This window comes from Mirounga angustirostris, unplaced genomic scaffold (assembly GCF_029215605.1).
Source record: "Mirounga angustirostris isolate CCGP_5_RB_7025 unplaced genomic scaffold, mMirAng1.0.hap1 SCAF_11, whole genome shotgun sequence".
NCBI classification, from domain to species: domain Eukaryota; kingdom Metazoa; phylum Chordata; class Mammalia; order Carnivora; family Phocidae; genus Mirounga; species Mirounga angustirostris.
The window spans coordinates 124330405-124349641 of NW_026991719.1; the positions used below are offsets into that span (position 1 = coordinate 124330405).

Sequence of the window (19237 nt, forward strand, 5' to 3'; positions counted from 1 at the left end):
CCTCCCTATCAGGAAAGCTATTCTGTTGCTTCTACTTAATCATGAGGGAGAAAAACAAACAAGTAGAATATGAAACTTGAAGAGATACAAAATTTGGATTGTTTGAAATGTCTCCAGGGCCTCTGCATACCCATGTGTGCCTACTCGGGTGGGGAAGGAACTGGTTTGGGTAGAGGCTACATGTGTGTTTCCACAGTATTCCTGGATTTAGGTATCTGCACATGTGTGTTCATGAAGTGCCTGGGATAGCATGTGGATTATTTTTATTAAGTATGTATTTTCTTGTACACATGTATATTTGTCTGAATGTATTTGTGGATGTTGGTGCATAAGTGAGAGTAAATGAGAGTGTGTGAGTGTAAATGTGTGTGTTCAAAGAGTAGCTTCAGTGGCTTTCTTGTAAAAATCCTAATCCATCATTAGTTCCCAGAAATACAAAGAGAGAGCTGCATATCTCTGGTGAATCTGGTTATATCCAGTGGCCTATAAGCTCTCTGAACATAGGGATTTCTAGAGCCCCTTAATGCAGAGTTGGGCTTCTAAGGAGTACTTGTTGAATGACCAACTGACAATAGTTTTAACACATGCCTGGATCTAAAGCTATGGGCGTTAGTAGTCAACAGGTTGAGAGAGAGTAATCTAGACCTACAGGCCTTCCTGATGCCCCTGTGAGAGACCCGTCTCCTCCACCCCTCATACATCAAACATGCCCCTTACTGAGCTTTCCCTATGTGTCAAGTATTCTATTAAGTGCCAGGGAAGCCATGAAGACTTGGTACTTGTCCTTAAGGAGTATACAGGGAGTCTGTTATATTTCTGTATCCTCTTTGTTCCACACTTGAAAAACAAAGTTCAGGCCTGGCCTCACAACCACTCATGACTCCCTCTGCTGAAAACTAGCCTACTTTTCCAACTGACTTATAGACCTTGCCTGAGTGAAGAGCCATGTAAAGTCAACATACCTAAACCAACTCTCAGCCTCCAGTCTTTTCCCCCTTGTAGTCCACCCTGTACAGACTGCTAGGTCATTCTAAATCATTCTAAAACAACACTTGCATATTTTTACTGCCCTATTCAAATCCACTCAATCATTCTATATTACCTACAGACAAACTCTATCACATCCCTATATAATTGTTTATATTTACCCAACAGGTCTAAAGAAAACTTGTCTCCTGCTAAGTAGTAGTGCCACTGAAGATACACAGAAAAAAATCTAAGTAGTGATCATGGACATTTCATATTTTTTGGATATTTCATACTGTTTAAACATTTTTTTCTGATTTTAAGATTTTTATTTTCCATACAAAGTCACTCATTCAACAAAAATTCTTTGAGCATCTATTAACTGCCAGGCATATTGAGCATATAATAACTTCTTTGTTTCCTTACATGATAATTATTCAATTAAATATCTGATACTTAGTAGGTATTGATCAGATGGTCCATTAGGATGGGGTCTCCTGCCTCAACTCTCCACTACATTCTTTGCTTTGGCAGCAAGGGATAATGGAAGGAGAAGGAGAAGTCCTTGAAGATGGCTCATGAGTCTCCCCTTACTGGTTCTGCTGTGCCCTGCTCTATTCCTTGATTCTCTCTGAAGCTTTCCCCTGCACACATCTGTAGAAGGATCAGTTTCCAAAAGTGGCTTTGACCCTTTCTCCAAATATTTTACATCACCATGGTCAGTCCATTACCCCAACGAATAGAGCCTGTTTGCAAGGAACAGACTTCTTGGATGATACCACAGGCTGCTTGACTCTCTGAGAGTCCCCACCACAATGCTCTCCTCACATAACCTAACTCTGCTAATATGTGTGCAGTGTTGACAAAATGTGAAGAGAGAAGTCAGGGAAAGCTTAATTGAGGATAGGGATATAGGTTTAATTTTGAAAGGTGTGTTGTGGAAAGAAGGGAAAGATATTACCGATGAGCATATATGCTTTATATGTGAATAGGTTGGGAGAGCAGGGAAAAAGATGAATTTGGCCAAATGTAGGATGGTGAGGGTAGGGAATTCATATGAGACAAGGCTTCTCCCTAGAAAGGAGCTACAAACTCCAATTTATTTTCTTTGATCTGTTGCATCATCTTTCACTTTTACCTTTGCAGGAACTATAACTTACCATGTCAGTGTCTGACACGGGGCCAAAACTGGTCACATAGATGTCCGTCTTCACTTCAGTCACTGCATCTAGGCCAAAAAAAGTAGAAAAGCAGAGTGTCATGAAAGTCAGTTCCCTTACCTCAGAGAGAGTCCAGTGCAGTACTCCAAATGACAGCTAACTTGCTACATCTGAAAAAGGATACTTGACATAGTGATAGGAAAACCTCTCAAAAACTTCTCACCTATAATATTTGTTTAAGAACATGCTAGGTACAGGTACAAAGTTTATCCCTTTAGATATCATTGAGAATGACAACAGACTCCCCAAACTCTAAAATTTAAGAAGAGCCCTGAGAGATCACTGATATTCATATGTGCTAGATACTCACACCAGGATTACCCTTACCTGTGGTAGGTTACAAATGTTCTAATACCCAACTTTAATACTTCCAGAAACATGGAATGATTGCCCTCCCACTCCCCTGCCCACTTAACATAGGGAGAGGCCATGTGACTAGTTTTGGTTGTGGGAGGAAGTTATATGTGTCCCTCTCTGGCTGGAACAATTAATGTCCAATTCAAGACCCTTCCTGCCATGGTCATCATAGAAACATGTTATTATAGAGCTACCATAAGACTGAAACAGGCTGGAATAATGAGCCAACACACGAAGGACAACTGTCCTGAAATGTCTCCTGGATCAACAACAGACTTTGCATGAATGAGAAATATACTTTCATTGGGTTAAGTGACTGAGAGTTGAAGATGACTGATATCACCTGATACATTCTCTTTGCATTTATTTTTCTTTATTGTACTATCTATTTACTTGTCTGTCTCCCCTACCTTACCCAAAAGCTCCTGTATGGCAGTGTCCCTGTTTTGTTATACCTGTATTCTCAGTACATTGAAAAGGAGTCTGTTACTCAGACGGTACTCACTGAACATTTTTGGTATGGATAGATGAATCTCATCACATATTTGCCAAGTTGGAAACTGATACCCAGAGAAGTGAAGTTATTTAATTGCTAAGTTTCTCTTTTCCTGCTTCAGTCAGCCCTGTTTACCCCAGTGTAGGTCAGACTAGCCCACACACTCCAGCATACCTCAAATAGAACACAGGGCAGCCTATTCCAGCCTAGCAAATACTTCATCATTATATTAAATTCAAATAAATCCCACTTCAGTCCAGCATGCCAAACCCCAGTAGAGTACACCAGTAGCACAGCCAATACCAATAAGGTCCACATGAGATTTGATGTATATTTATATATATCTACATATCTACAAACATTACATTTTAAGAATAATAATCAGCACTGTAGTCAATTCATCAAAACACACACCTTACTACCAGGCTTAATCAGCAAATAACATGTCTTTCAAATTAGGGCTGTGTTTTATTTATTTTTAAAGATTTATTTACTTATTTTTGAGTGAGAGAGAGAATGTACATGAGCAGGGGTGTAGGGGCAAAGGGAGAGGGAGAGAGAATCCCAAGGAGACTCTGCACTGAGTGTGGAGTTCCATGCAGAGACTGCCCTTGCAGGGCTTGCTCTTGCCAGGCTTGATCTTGTGGGGCTCAATCTTGCAGGGCTCAATCTCACAACTCTGAAATCACATCCTGAGCCAAAACCAAGAATCAGTTGCTTAACAGACTATGTCACCCTGGCGCCCTTAGAGCTGTGTCTTAAGTAGTTTGGCTTTTATCTAGAGTACAGGCTTCCCTCAGAGCCATTTCTATACTTGAAGGAGAAGAGATAACACTTCAGGACCCAGAACATGCCTCCTGAAGACTTGTCCCCTCAGATACACTCCCAGGTTCATTGACTAGAGAAGTATTGTCCTACCTTCCAGTACATAAAACAAATTTAACTAAGTAATGGAAGAGACCACAATTACATTTGAATCGAGTATTCTAGGCAGGACATAGTTAGATACAGAACAACTTTCTAAACCAATATAATTGTAAAATTGTAAGATAGTTAAACAGACTAAAAACAGATTACCCAGACCACAGAAAAAAAAAGGAGAAAAAATACTGGTGGTAAAGTTAAATTGCAGGAGACCACCCAGGGGAAAGTGGTCACTGTAGGGAGAAAGGGAAATGGCTATAACAAAGAGTCTTGGGCTAAGATGGCAAGGCTTGGGTTCTGGATCTCTGCCCCTGACTTTCTGAATAACTTGAACAAGACTGTTTTACTTTTAGTTGCTCTCTTGTACGATGAGGGTATGGGACCATACAAATTCTGAATTTTTTCTTTCTACTAACTAGGAACTCTGACTTTAAAGCCAAGCAAAAAGCATCTGACTAAAGGTGCCCAATAGTAGCAAGAAGCAAGCTGCCTGAGGAATGTAGGAGGTTTTATGGAAATTTGATGTTCCTCCTCTCTCTCAACTATTCACTTTCACTTAAAAGGTACCCCTTGATTGCTAAGAAGGAAACAGTGGGGAGAAGCTGCTTTCCCAATTAATTAGGGCTCACCCAAGCTTCAGAAATTTCCCTGGCTTTGCAGCAGGGAAAGAGAATTGGGAAGTTTGGTCTAGTACACTGGTGTAAAATAAAAGGGAGGGAGAGTAAAGAAGGAGGGAAGAAAGAAAGAGGAGAGGAGATAATTAGAAAAAGATTGAAGGAAAAGGCAAGAAAGGATAAATGGGTAAAATACAAATAGATAAAAGTCACCCAGAAATCTAAGGTCTTGGGTCCGAGACACAGAAGAGAGTGTCCACTCACTACTCCAGCTTCTCTGTGTGAAAGAATGATTAGGAATTTGCTCTTTCATTTAACTCAATGAAAAGACCAGTGAATTAGACTAGAATTGGTGAGGGCTACAATTCACAGTCCAGGCCCAGTTCACAGTCTTCTCAGGAGAGACAAATGTGAGACATGAATTAATGGAGAGATAAAAGGGCCTCACCCCTCCGTGTTTAACAACTGTTTTCAGATTCTTGGTGCTTTATTTGATTTGGGGATCCAATTTCCTTCCAATGTTACCCTTTGAAACCAAAGGTGAACAGAATTATGTTTTCCTTTTGCAAATTTACCATGATATTGGAAGTGCTTGAAAGCTCCTGTCTTTACATGAACACACATGACCTTGGCCCTCAGTTGTACTCCCACTGGTGAGGAACTCATCAACCAGTCCCCATGTCATTTCTGCTTACTTTCATCTGAAAGAGTAAAGGTAAGCCAATCAGCAAGTGATCACTGTGTTTATATTGAATATGTTGCTCATAACAAACTGTATTTTCTGGTTTGACTTCAAATAGATTCCCAAGAAATCATGAATTTTCTCCTTTGAGCAGAAACCAGAGTAGGTTCCCAACTCCCTAGCTGTTCCACCTTAGCACACAAATAAACACTGGTCTTGGGACATGTGGGTGGCTCAGCTGGTTAAGCATCCAACTCTTGATTTCATCTCAGGTCATGATCTCAGGGTCATGGGATCAAACCCCACATCAGGCTCCGTGCTCAACACAGAGTCCGCTTGAGATTCTCGCTCTCCCTCTTCTCCTGCCTCTGCTCATGCTCTCTTTCTTTCTCTCAAATAAATAAATAAAATCTTAAAAAAAAAAAAATTGGTCTTAGCACTGCCCTTTGGACTCACACAACAAAGTTTGCTTCTTAATCTTTTGAGATTTAAAGATCTTCAGAGATTGAAAGGGATAGTGGTACCCCTAAATTTGCTCTTGTTTCTTTCCATACTAAATATCCTGACTTCCTTTGACTATGTCTCCTCTCCCTTTGACATGGTTTTACACATCCTCACTATCCCTCATTTACTTTCCTCTGGCTCAAGTCTGATTTTTTTTTCTTTTTTTACTGATACTGAAATGTTTTATGGTGTAAGTTTGTCACAATTCCATTAGAGACAAGCTCATAAGATGAATGCTATGAACAAAAGCCACTTACCCCCTTTTCTCATTAGAGGCCACAATGGACTCTTCAATTTTTTCTAATGACAATCTTACTAAGAACAGTGTGGCTTTGAGGACTGGAACCTTGGCTAGAAGGACAAAACCTTAACTTTATTTTCTTACTTCCAGATCACTGGGAATTTTAGAGAACAAACATTTATTGTTGTACACACTTTTCATCTTGAAGATGGACTGAACTGGTGGAAATGAGCTCCCATGTGACTGTCTTGGTTGGTTAGCCATATGAACTTAGGGAGTAGGCTACAATGAGTTGTGGACAGGCTTTCACAGATCTGAGAGGTGGTGTGCTCTCTTCTTATGTTAATAGCCGTTCCATTTGTCTTTTGACAACCTTTGGGGACTAAAATACTGTAAGTTCTCAGCGACTCCACCCCCCAATAGTATTAATTACAGATAAGCTCTCTAGAAGAGTAACAAACAGGTGATTTAGGGGAGCAGAAATTACAAGAGTCTGTGTTAGCTCTAATCTAATCTCTGCAATTGACTCACACCCTCTTTTGCAGACTGGGCAAGGCTCACAGCTTTTGACATTTGGTAGGTTAGATGTCTAGCACTGTGTTTATGCTACTCCACCTAGTGTCAGCTACCTGGAATGTATAACAAATATATATTTTTTCTTTTTTTTAATTTAAATTCCACTAGCCAAGGTATAGTACATCATGTTTTTGATATAATGTTCAATGATTCATTAGTTGAGCAAATATATTTTTAATTGAGGTAAAACTGGTATGTAACATATTAGTTTCAGGTGTACAACATAATAATTTGATATCTGTATACCCTACAAAGTGATCACCACAATAAGTCTAGTTACCATCCATCACAATACAATTGACCCCCTTCACCCTTTTCTCTCACCCCACAGTTCCTTTCCCCTCTGATAACCACCAATCTATTCTCTGTGTCTATGATTATTTTTTTGTATTGTTTGTTCATTTCTTTTCCCTAGGCTATTTTCGTCCTTTTATTTATTTATTTATTTATTTATTTATTTATTTATTTATTTATTTATTTATTTATTTATATGTTCAACTAGCCAACATATAGTACATCATTTGTTTTTGATGTAGTGTTCAACATTTCATTAGTTGTGTATAATACCTGGTGCTTGTCACAACACACACCCTCCTTAATACCCATCATCTGGTTACCCCATCCCCCCACACCCCCCTCCCTTCTGTAACCCTCAGGTTGTTTCCCAGAGTCCAGAGTCTCCCATGGTTTGTCTCCCTCCCTCTCTGATTTCTTCCCATTCATTTTTCCTCCCTTCCCCTATGGTCCTCCATGCTATTCCTTATGTTCCACATATGAGTGAAACCATATGATAATTGTTCATGTGTTTTTTTTTAGATTCCACATATAGGTGAAATCATATGGTAGGTGAAATAATATGGTATTTGTCTCTGTCTGCCTTATTTCACTTAGCATAATATCCTAAAGGCCCATGCGTGTTGTCACAAATGGCCAAATTTCCTTCTTTTTAATGGCTGAGTAGTATTTCATTGTGTGCATGTATATATGTATGTGTATATGTGTATATATATATATATGTATGTATGTATATATATGTGTCACATCTTTTTTATTCATTATCAATGAACACTTAAGTTGTTCCTATATCTTGGCTACTCTAAATAATACTGCAATGAACACAGGGGTGCATATATATTTTTGAATAAGTATTTACATTTTCATCAGATAAATATCCAGAAGTGGAATAGTTGGATCATATGGTAGATCTATTTTTTTTAATTTTTTGAGGAACTTTGAAAATGTTTTCCATTGTGGCTGTGCCAATTTACATTTCCACCAACAGCATACAAGGGTTCCCTTTTCTCCATGTCCTAACATCTGTTACTATTTTTTCTTTTTAATAATAGCCATTCTAACAGGTGTGAGGTGATATCTCATTGTAGTTTTGATTTTTATTTCCCTGATAATTAGTATCATTGAACATTTTTTCATGTGCCTGTTAGCCATCTGTATTTCTTCTTTGTAAAGTGTCTATTAAGATCCTCTGCCCATTCTTTAATTGGTTTTCTTATATGTTTTTTTCTTTTGCTATTGAGTTTAATTACTTATATATTTTGGATATTAACCCTTTATCAGATATATGATTTATAAATATTTTCTCTCATTCAGTAGGCTGCCTTTTCATTTTGTTGATGGTTTCCTTTGCTTTGCAGAAGCTTTTTAGTTTGATGTAGTCTCACTACTCTATTTTTGCTTTTGTTGCCTTTGCTTTGGCCTCAGATCCAAAAATCCAATGCCAAGACTAATGTCAAGGAGCTTACCATCTATGTTTTCTTCTAGGAACTTTATGGTTTCAGGTCTTTAATCCATTTTCAGTTGATTTTTGTGTATGGTGTTAGATAGTGGTCAAATTTTATTCTCTTGCATGTGGCTGTCCAGTTTTCCCAACATCACTGATTGAAGAGATTGTCTTTTCTCCAGTATATATATATATATATATATATATTTGCACCTTTGCTGTAAACTAATTGACAATATAAGTATGGGTTCATTTCTGGGCTCTCTATTCTGTTCCATTAATCTAGGTGTCAGTTTTTATGTCAATATGATACTATTTTGATTACTATAGCTTTGTCATATAGTTGGAAATCTGGGAGCATGGTACCTTCAGCTTTGTTCTTTCTCAAAATTGCTTTGGCTATCTGGGGTCTTCTGTGATTCCATATAAATTTTAGGATTTTTTTTGTTCTAGTTCTGTGAAAAATGTTTTTGGTGTTTTGATACAGACTGCATTGAATCTGTAGGTTGCTTTGGGTAATATGGACATTTTAACAATATTAATTTTTCTAATCCATGAGCACAGAATATCTTTCCACTTATTTATGTCATCTTCAATATATTTCATCAATATCTTATAGTTTTTAGTGTACAAGTCATTTATCTCCTTGGTTAAATTTATTAATAGGTATTTTTTTTTTGATGCAATTGTAAATGAGATTGTTTTCTTAATTTTCTCTTTCTGGTGGTTTGTTATTCGTATATAGAAACACAACAGGAGGCAAGATGGTGGAAGGGTAGGGGACCTTGTTTCATCTGGTCCCTGAATTTAGCTAGATAATTATCAAATCATTCTGAACCCCTATGATTTCAATCTGAGATGTAAGAAAAGAATTGCTTGAATCCTACAAATGGAAAAGTGACCACTCTTTGCAAGGTAAGAGGTACAGAGAAGTGAATCTGAGGGGATATTCAAAAGATAAACAGCGGGGAGAGGGAGCCTCTGTAAGCGAGCTACCAGAAACTGATATAGCCCTGGAATGCAAAATCAGAACCCTTAGAAGTCAGCTCCAGTGAGATACACCCCTGCCTGAAAGGTGCTCAGGTGGCAAAACAGGGCAGAATCCTAGGTGGGACAGTGTTGTCTCAGGAACCCCGGGGTCACAGAAAGAATGGGGGTTCCTGAGCTGGAAGAATTCCCAAGCATTGGAGCAGGGAAACCAGTTACAGTCAATGAGCCCAGGAGGGGGCTCTCAGCTCAGATTGCCATAAAGAGAACCACAACATGATTGGGTGACTGCTCTCCATGTCAGGGCCCTGCAAAGGGCAGAAACACAGTGATCCCCTGCCTTCCCCTGGGATGATTGGTGTGGGTGCACACCACAGGAATCTGCAGAGTTTGGCACACACAAAAGTGAAGACTGCTTATCCCTGAGGGTTTACTGAAGAGAGGGGGCCATGATCCTTCAGGTCTGGGGCTGGAGATCAGGGCATGGTCATTTTTATTTTCATCCTCTAAAGAAGCACAGAAAGCCTTTAGGGAACAAAAGCCACATAGAGCAACCAGAAGCAGCTTACACTGAGCCCAGCCCCCCGCAAGGGACGGTGCAACTCCACCCAGGCAAAGACACCTGAGAATCAGCACAGCAGGCCCCTCCCCCAGAAGACCAGCTGGAACAACAGGCAAACACCAAGTTTATGGAGCACACAGGACTGCAAAATGCCAGTGCTAGGGGAAAATAGTATATAGAATTCAAGGTTTTTTTCTCATGATACCTTTATCTTTCAGTTTAAAAACTTCCTTTTGTTTTTTTCTTTTTTTCTTTTTCAACTAATTTCTTATTGTATCAACCCTTTCTCTTTAAGTCTTTTTTTAACTTTCATTTTTACATTTACATTTTATACATATATTCTTCATTTTGGGCTTCCTTTCACTATATTAAATTATATATATATTTTATATACATATAATTATATATATACATATATATTTTATATACATATAATTATATATATACATATAATTATATATATAAGTTTTTCTTTCTTTACAATTCTGGAATTTAGTGTCTTTTAACAAACAGACTAGAATACACCCAGGACCAAGTGGATCACCCTGTTTTGTCCACCTGGGAGATTATATTCTCTCCCCCTCTTTTTTATCTTTTTCTCCTTTTTTTTAGTTTCTGACTTCTTTGGATTTGTCTAGTGTGTATTTCACTTAGGTCATGGTTGAGATTGTTTATTTTGTTCTCTTGTTCATCCATTCTTCTCCGGGCAAAATGACTAGAAGGAGGAATTGACAACAAAATAAAGAACCAGAAGTAATAATCTCTCATACAGCTCTAATTCATATGGATATAAATAAAATGTCAGAGATGGAATTCATGATAACAATTATAAAGTTACTAGCTGTGCATGAAGAAAAAAGCATAAAAGACACTAGAGAATCTCTTACTGCAGAAATAAAATTTAATGAGGTTGAAATTAAAAATGATTTAAAGAACTTCTCAAACTCAACACCCAAAAAACAAATAATCAAGTCAAAAAATGGGCAGAAGACATGAACTGACACTTCTCCAAAGAAGACATACAAATGGCTAACAGACACATGAAAAAATGTTCATCATCATTAGCCATCAGGGAAATTCAAATCAAAACCACATTGAGATACCACCTTACACCAGTTAGAATGGCAAAAATGGACAGGGAAAGAAACAACAAATGTTGCAGAGGTTGTGGAGAAAGGGGAACCCTCTTACACTATTGGTGGGAATGCAAGTGGGTACAGCCACTTTGGAAAACAATGTGGAGGTTCCTCAAAAAATTAAAACTAGAGCTATCCTATGACCCAGCAATTGCACTCCTGGGTATTTACCGCAAAGATACAGATGTAGTGAAAAGAAGGGCCATATGCACTCCAGTGTTCATAGCAGCAATGTCTGCAGTAGCCAAACTGTGGAAAGAGCTGAGATGCCCTTCAACAGAAGAATGGATAAAGAAGATGTGGTCCATATATACAATGGAATATTCCTCAGCCATCAGAAATGATGAATACCCAACTTTTACATCAACACGGATGGGACTGGAGGAGATTATGCTAAGTGAAATAAGTCAAGCAGAGAAAGTCAATTATCATATGGTTTCACTTATTTGTGGAACACAAGGAATAGCATGGAGGACACTAGGAGAAGGAAGGGAAAAATGAAGGGGGAAAATTGGAGGGGGAGATGAACCATAAGGGACTATGGACTTCAAGAAACAGACTGAAGGTTTTGGAGGGGAGGGGGTGGGGGGATAGGTTGGCCCAGTGGTGGGTATTAAGGAGGGCATGTACTGCATGGAGCATTCAGTGTCATACAAAAACAATGAATTGTGGATCACCACATCAAAAACTAATGATGTACTGTATGGTAACATAACATAATAAAATTTTTTAAAAAAGATAAAAAGCCTTTGCACAGCAAAAGAAACAGTCAACAATACCAAAAGATAACCAACAGAATGGGAGAAGATATTTTTAATTGACATATCAGATAAAGGGCTAGTATCCAAAATCTATAAAGAACTTATCAAACTTAACACCCAAAGAACAAATGATCCAATCAAGAAATGGACAGAAGACACGAACAGACATTTTTCCAGAGAGGACTTCCAAATGGCCAACAGACACATGAAAAAGTGCTCAACATCACTTGGCATCAGGGAAATCCAAATCAAAACCTCAATGAGATATCACCTCACACCAGTCAGAATGGCTAAAATTAACAAGTCAGGAAATGACAGACGTTGGCAGGGATGCGGAGAAAGGGGAACCCTCCTACACTGTTGGTGGGAATGCAAGCTGGTGCAGCCACTCTGGAAAACATTATGGAGGTTCCTCAAAAAGTTGAAAATAGAGCTACCATATGACCCAGCAATTGCATACTGGGTATTTACCCGAAAGTTACAAATGTAGGGATCTGAAGGGGTATGTGCATCCCGATGTTTATAGCAGCAATGTCCACAATAGCCAAACTATGGAAAGAGCCAAGATGTCCATCGATAGATGAATGGATAAAGAAGTGATACACACACACACACACACACACACACACACACACACACTGGAATATTATGCATCCATCAAAAGGAGTGAAAGCTTGCCATTTACAATGACGTGGATGGAACTGGAGGGTATTATGCTGAGCGAAATAAGTCAATCAGAGAAAGACATGTATCATTGATGAGGAATTCTTAATCTCAGGAAACAAACTGAGGGTTGCTGGAGTGGTGGGGGGTGGGAGGGATGGGATGGCTGGGTAATAGACATTGGGGAGGGTATGTGCTATGGTGAGCGCTGTGAATTGTGTAAGACTGTTGAATCACAGACCTGTACCTCTGAAACAAGTAATACATTATATGTTAAGAAGAAGAAAAAGAAGAAGGAGGAGGAGGAGGGGGAGGAGGAGGAGGAGAAGAAGAAGGAGAAGAAGATAGGAGGAAGGGAAGAATGAAGGGCGGGAAATTGGAGGGGGAGATGAACCATGAGAGACTATGGACTCTGGGAAACAAACTGAGGGTTCTAGAGGGGAGGGGGTGGGGGAATGGGTTAGCCTGGTGATGGGTATTAAAGAGGGCACATACTGCATGGAGCACTGGGTGTTATACGCAAACAATGAATCATGGAACACCACATCAAAAACTAATGATGTAACGTATGGTATTAACATAAAAAAAAAAGAATATCCAATGGGAAAAGAAGACAGCCTCTTCAACAAATGGTGTTGGGAAAATTGGACAGCAACCTGCTAAAGAATGAAATTGGACCACTTTCTTACACCATACACAAAAATGAACTCAAAATGGATTAAGGGCCTAAATGTGAGACCTGAAACCATAAAAATCCTAGAAAAGAACACAGGCAGTAATTTCTCTGATGTCAGCTGTAACAACATCTTTCTAGATATGTCTCCTGAGGTAAGGAAAACAAAATAAAAAATACAAACTGTATGTATGTTTGTGTGTGTGTGTGTGTGTATTCACACATCAACCAAATACAGAAAATCTTCTATGTAAACCTTGTCTATGAATCTGTAATATATTACAGAGCTTTACTTTATCACATTTTGAAAAATAAATTACTCAGAAATTGTAAAAAGACAAAAAAAAAATAAACTACTGGGACTGCATCAAGACAAAAAGCTTCTGCACAGTGACGGAAACAATCAACAAAACTAAAAGACAACTGACTGGGAAAAGATATTTGCAAATGACATATCCAATAAAGGGTTAATATCCAAAATATATAAAGTTCTTATAAAACTCCACACCCATAAAACAAATAATCCAATTAAAAAATGGGCTGAAGAGATGAACAGACATTTCTCCAAAGAAGACATCTAGATGACCAATAGACACATGAAAAGATGCTCAACATCACTCATCATCAGGGAAATGCAAATCAAAACTACAATGAGATATCACTTCACACCTCTCAGAATGGTTAAAATAAAAAACTCAAGAAACAACAAGTAGAGAGAAAGGAACGCTCTGTACATTGTTAGTGTAAATGCAAACTGGTGAAGCCACTGTGGAAAACAGTATGGAGTTTCCTCAAAACATTAAAAATAGAAGTACCCTATGATCCAGTAATCCCGCTAGTGGGTATTTACCCAAAGAATACAAAATAGCTAATTCAAAGAGATACATGAGCTCCTATGTATATAGCAGAATTATTTACAGCAGCTAAACCATGGATGCAGCCCAAGTGTCCATCGATAGATGAATGGATAAAGAAGATGTGGTATATATATATATATACACAATGGAATATTATTCAGCTACAAAAATGAATGAAGTCTTGCCATTTGCAACAACATAGATAGGGCTAGAGAGCATAATGGTAAGCGAAATAAGTCAGAGAAAAACCAATACCATATGATTTTACTCATATGTGTTAAGAAACAAAACAAATGAACAAAGGAAAAAGAGAAAGAGAGACAAATCAAGAAACACACTCTCAACTATAGAGAGTAAACTGTTGGTTCCCAGAGACGAAGAGGGTAGGGGAATGGGTGAAATAGGTGATGGGGATTAAAGAGTATACCTATCATGATGAAAAATAAATAAATAAGAGAAATACCATAGAAAAATCAGAAATTATTTAGGGACACTTATTTAATGCTTTAAAAAAATTCAATCACTAGAAGAAATATTTTTATATCCCATTTCTTTTTTAATAAAGATTTTATTTATTTATTTGAGAGATAGAATGAGATAAAGAGAGAGAGCATGAGAGGGGGGAGGGTCAGAGGGAGAAGCAGACTCCCTGCTGAGAAGGGAGCCCGATGCAGGACTCGATCCCGGGACTCCAGGATCATGACCTGAGCCGAAGGCAGTCGCTTAACCAACTGAGCCACCCAGGCGCCCTTATATCCCATTTCTAACAAAGGACCTATATACAGAATATATAAAGAATTTTTACAATTTGGTAATAAGAAACCAAAAACACCCAACAATTTTTTGCAAATGGTTTAAACAGATATTTCACCAAAGAAAAAAATGCAGATGGCAAACACATGAAAAATTGCAATCAGAAAATGCAACTTAGGGACACCTGGGTGGCTTGGTCAGTTAAACATCTGCCTTTGGCTCAGGTCATGATCCTAGGGTCCTGGGATTGAGTCCCACATCAGGCTCTTTGTTCCACACAGAGCCTTCTTCTTCTGCCCCTCCCCCTGCTTGTGCGCTCTCTCTCTCTCTCTCTCTCTGACATATAAATAAATAACATCTTAAAAAAAAAGAAAATGCAATTTATAACCACAATATGGTACCATTAGCAGCCTATTCAAAGAGCTATAGGTTTTTTAAAAACTGGCAATATGAAGGGCTTGCAAGGATGTAGAACTAGAATTATGAGGCACTGCTGGTAGGAATTTACAATGGTATGTCCATTTTGAAAAAGAGGTTAACAATTCCTAATAAAGTTAAGCATACTTTATTATACAACTCAGAAATCCTACTCCTAGGTATTAACCCAAGATAAATATAAACTATGTCACACTAAAACTTTTATGTGAATGTTTATAGAATCTTTATTCATAATCACTAAAAACTGCAAATATATTCCAAATGTTTTTCCACTGGTGAATCTATAAACTATAATAGGATACTACTCAGCAAAAACAGGAATTACTAATAGATGCAACAAACATGGATGAATTCCAAATGGATTGTCTAACTGAAAGAAGCCAGACACAAAAACTACTACTGTATGATTTCATTAATATGACATTCTGGAAAGCGCAAAACTGTAGAGGCAAAAACCAGATCAGTGGGTACCAGGGGCTGGTGGGGAGGGGAATGAGTAATGACAAAGAGGCATAAGTGAATTTTTCCAGTTGAAAGAACTAGTTTACCTATGTGTGGGTTGTATTGGTAGTTATATGATTGTTTACCACAAAGAGTAAATTATACTGTATGTAAATTACACATTAATTTTTAAAAATATAAAATTTAACTAAAATAAACCAAAAAAGTAAAAAGAAGCACAAAGACTCCCATTCAAAATAAGCCTACACATTAAAACCAATGAAACAGAACAGTACACAAAGAAACTGTTCTATGAATATCTGAAACCTTGTTTTATGGCAGGAAAGGCATTATATATGAGAAAAGCATGTGCTGTTAAAGATGTACCAAGACTACAGGTCATTCATGTGAAAAAACTACATTCCTACCTCACACCACACATAAACATTAATTGCCAGTATATTGAATAACTTAAATAGGAAACACAGTTCATGAAAAGGAATCTGAATAGTCAATGAATATTAGACATCCAATATCATTAGATATTCAAGGAAATGCAAATTAAAAGGAAATAACATTTTACAGCTATTGGCCTGGCAAAAATTTAGAAGCATGACTGTACCAAGTGTTGGTAAGGAAGTGAAACAGAGAACTCTCACATGCTGCTAGAGGGAAGTGAAAATCAGCACCATTTTGGAGAGCAATTTGGCAATACGTGTTAAAGCTGAGATGTGTATACACTATAACTCAGTTATTCCATTGATTATACAGAAACAACAGAACAACATAAACCCTCACACATGTGTACAGACAGGTACAACAACCATATCCGTTCAGTGTTTGAAATGTGATTCTGTTTAGACTTAATGGTAGTAATAGGTATCTTTCAGCAAATAAGATTGTCTATTTCCATCAGAAATAGGTATTCCTTTGCAATCACTGTAGATTAATGTGTTGCAAGTAAGATGTGGTCTCATTCCTTTTGTCATGGAATAAATTAATGTGATAGGACCAGCTGAATTGAGCATAACCCAGGCTTTCTACCTAGAATCAGACATCTTTACTTCACAATTCAAAATTAGTAGTTTTTTCTCCCATGTCTTTATTACAGTTTTCCTATTCCTTTGATGACATTCTGAAGAATTTCATCTTCCAAATACACTGTCTGCCAAGTTATCTTTTCTTAACCTTAGCGTTAAGCCAGAAAAAAAACTCCATACTCTTTTTCAAAATATTAAAGCAGCGTAAGAGTGAACAGCATACCCTCAGAGTCCCAGTCTTATAATCTGTGAATACCGAGGTTTGGTGAGACGTGGTATGTTTTCTAACAAAGGGTACTGAAACAAGGCCTAGCTATTTCCATGTTACATTCCCACCAACAGTGCACAAGTGTTCAACAGGGTTCAATAGCAATAAAACAAAGATTTTTTTTAACTTACTCTCACAGTTCCATTGTGAGAAGTTAGATAACAAATAAATTAGATAAATAAAGTTAGATGAAAAATGCTGGGTGTGGAAAAAGTACTTTGAAATTATAGAGTGGCACTCACAGTGTAGGATCTTTAGTACAGAGTCTTGAGTCAGATAAAATCAATGATAGACTAAACCTTGGCCCTGCTCCCCACCTGATCTAATGCTCCCTCCCTAGTAAACATTGCTGATAGCTATCCTCATTAGGAGATAAGAGGATGACTAAAGAAAACAATAATAATGTTGAAAGGCTGCTATTATTTGTCATTTGGTGGCTACATTTATTCTTGGTCTTGGATTTTTTGGCTGCAGGTTTGGAAGACCTATACCTCTCTACTTCAATTTTGGCTTCTGCTGCCAACATTACTTTTTTTTTTTTTAATTTTATTATGTTATGTTAGTCACCATACAATACATCATTAGTTTTTGATGTGGTGATCCACGATCCACTGTTTTCATATAACACCCAGTGCTCCATGCAGTACGTGCCCTCCTTAAAACCCATCACCGGGCTAACCAATCCCCTCTCCCCCATCCCCTCTAAAACCCTGTTTGCTTCTCAGAGTCCATAGTCTCTCATGGTTCATCTCTCCCTCCGATTTCCCTCCCTTCATTTTTCCCTTCCTTCTCCTATGTCCTCCATGCTATTCCTTATGTTCCACAAATAAGTGAAACCATATGATAACTGACTTTCTCTGCTTGACTTATTTCACTTAGTGTAATCTCCTTCAGTCCCATCCATGTTGATGTAAAAGTTGGGTATTCCTCCTTTCTGATGGCTGAGGAATATTCCATCATATATATGGACCACATTTTCTTTATCCATTCATCTATTGAAGGGCATCTCGGCTCTTTCCACCGTTTGGCTATTGCAGACATTGCTGCTATGAACACTGGGGTGCATATGGCCCTTCTTTTCCCTACATCTGTGTCTTTGGGGTAAATACCCAGGAGTGCAATTGCTGGGTCATAGGATAACTCTATTTTTAATTTTTTGAGGAACCTTCACACTATTTTCCAAAGTGGCTGTACCCACTTGTATTCCCACCAACAGTGTAAGAGAGTTCCCTTTCTCCACAACCTCTCCGACATTTATTGTTTCTTTCCCTGCCCATTTTGCCATTCTAACTGGTGTAAGGTGGTATCTCAATGTGGTTTTGATTTGAATTTCCCTGATGGCTAATGATGATGAACATTTTTTCATGTGTCTGTTAGCCATTTGTATGTATTCTTCAGAGAAGTGTCTTTTCATATCTTCTGCCCATTTTTTGACTTGATTATTTGTTTTTTGGGTGTTGAGTTTGAGAAGTTCTTTACAGATCTTGGATACCAGCCCTTTATCTGTAGTGCCATTTGCAAATATCTTCTGCCATTCTGTGGGTTGCCTCTTTGTTTTGTTGACTGTTTCCTTTGCTCTGCAGAAGGTTTTTATCTTGATGAAGTCCCAAAAGTTCATTTTTGCTTTTGTTTCACTAGCCTTTGGAGATGTATCTTGAAAGAAGTTGCTGTGGGCAATGTCAAAGAGGTTACTGCCTATGTTCTCCTCTAGGATTTTGATGGATTCCTGTCTCACATTGAGGTCTTTCATCCATTTTGAGTTTATCTTTGTGTATGGTGTTAGAGAATGGTTGAGTTTCATTCTTCTGCATGTGGCTGATTAAAACTCTTCAGAGTATAGGGATAGAGGAAACATCCCTCAAGTTCATAAAATCCATCTATGAAAAACCCACAGCGAATATCATCCTCAATGGGGAAAAGCTGAGAGCCTTTCCCTTAAGATCAGGAACACGTCAAGGATGCCCACTCTCACCACTATTGTTCAACATAGTACTAGAAGTCCTAGCAACAGCAATCAGACAACAAAAAGAAATAAAAGGGATTCAAATTGGCAAAGAAGAAGTCAAACTCTCTCTTTTCGCAGACGACATGATACTTTATGTGGAAAACCCAGAAGACTCCACCCCCAAATTACTAGAATTCATCCAGCAATTCAGTAATGTGGCAGGATACAAAATCAATGCACAGAAATCAGTTGCTTTCTTATACACTAACAACACAACTGTAGAAAGATACATTAGAGAAACGATGCCATTTACAATAGCACCAAAAACCATAAGATACCTCGGAATAAACCTAACCGAAGAGGTAAAGGATCTATACTCTAGGAACTACAGAACA

The 19237-nt window shown here is 38.0% G+C and overlaps 1 protein-coding gene across 1 annotated transcript in view; it reads right to left on the bottom strand.

Moving 5' to 3' along the window:
* The window catches only part of GABRA3 (gamma-aminobutyric acid type A receptor subunit alpha3), a 369872-nt gene that overhangs the window by 121675 nt on the left and 228960 nt on the right, over window positions 1-19237 (bottom strand). The window contains exon 4 of the mRNA XM_064574680.1: window positions 2127-2194. Within this exon, the coding sequence (XP_064430750.1) occupies window positions 2127-2194 (68 nt within the window). The remainder of the gene's footprint in view (window positions 1-2126; window positions 2195-19237) is intronic.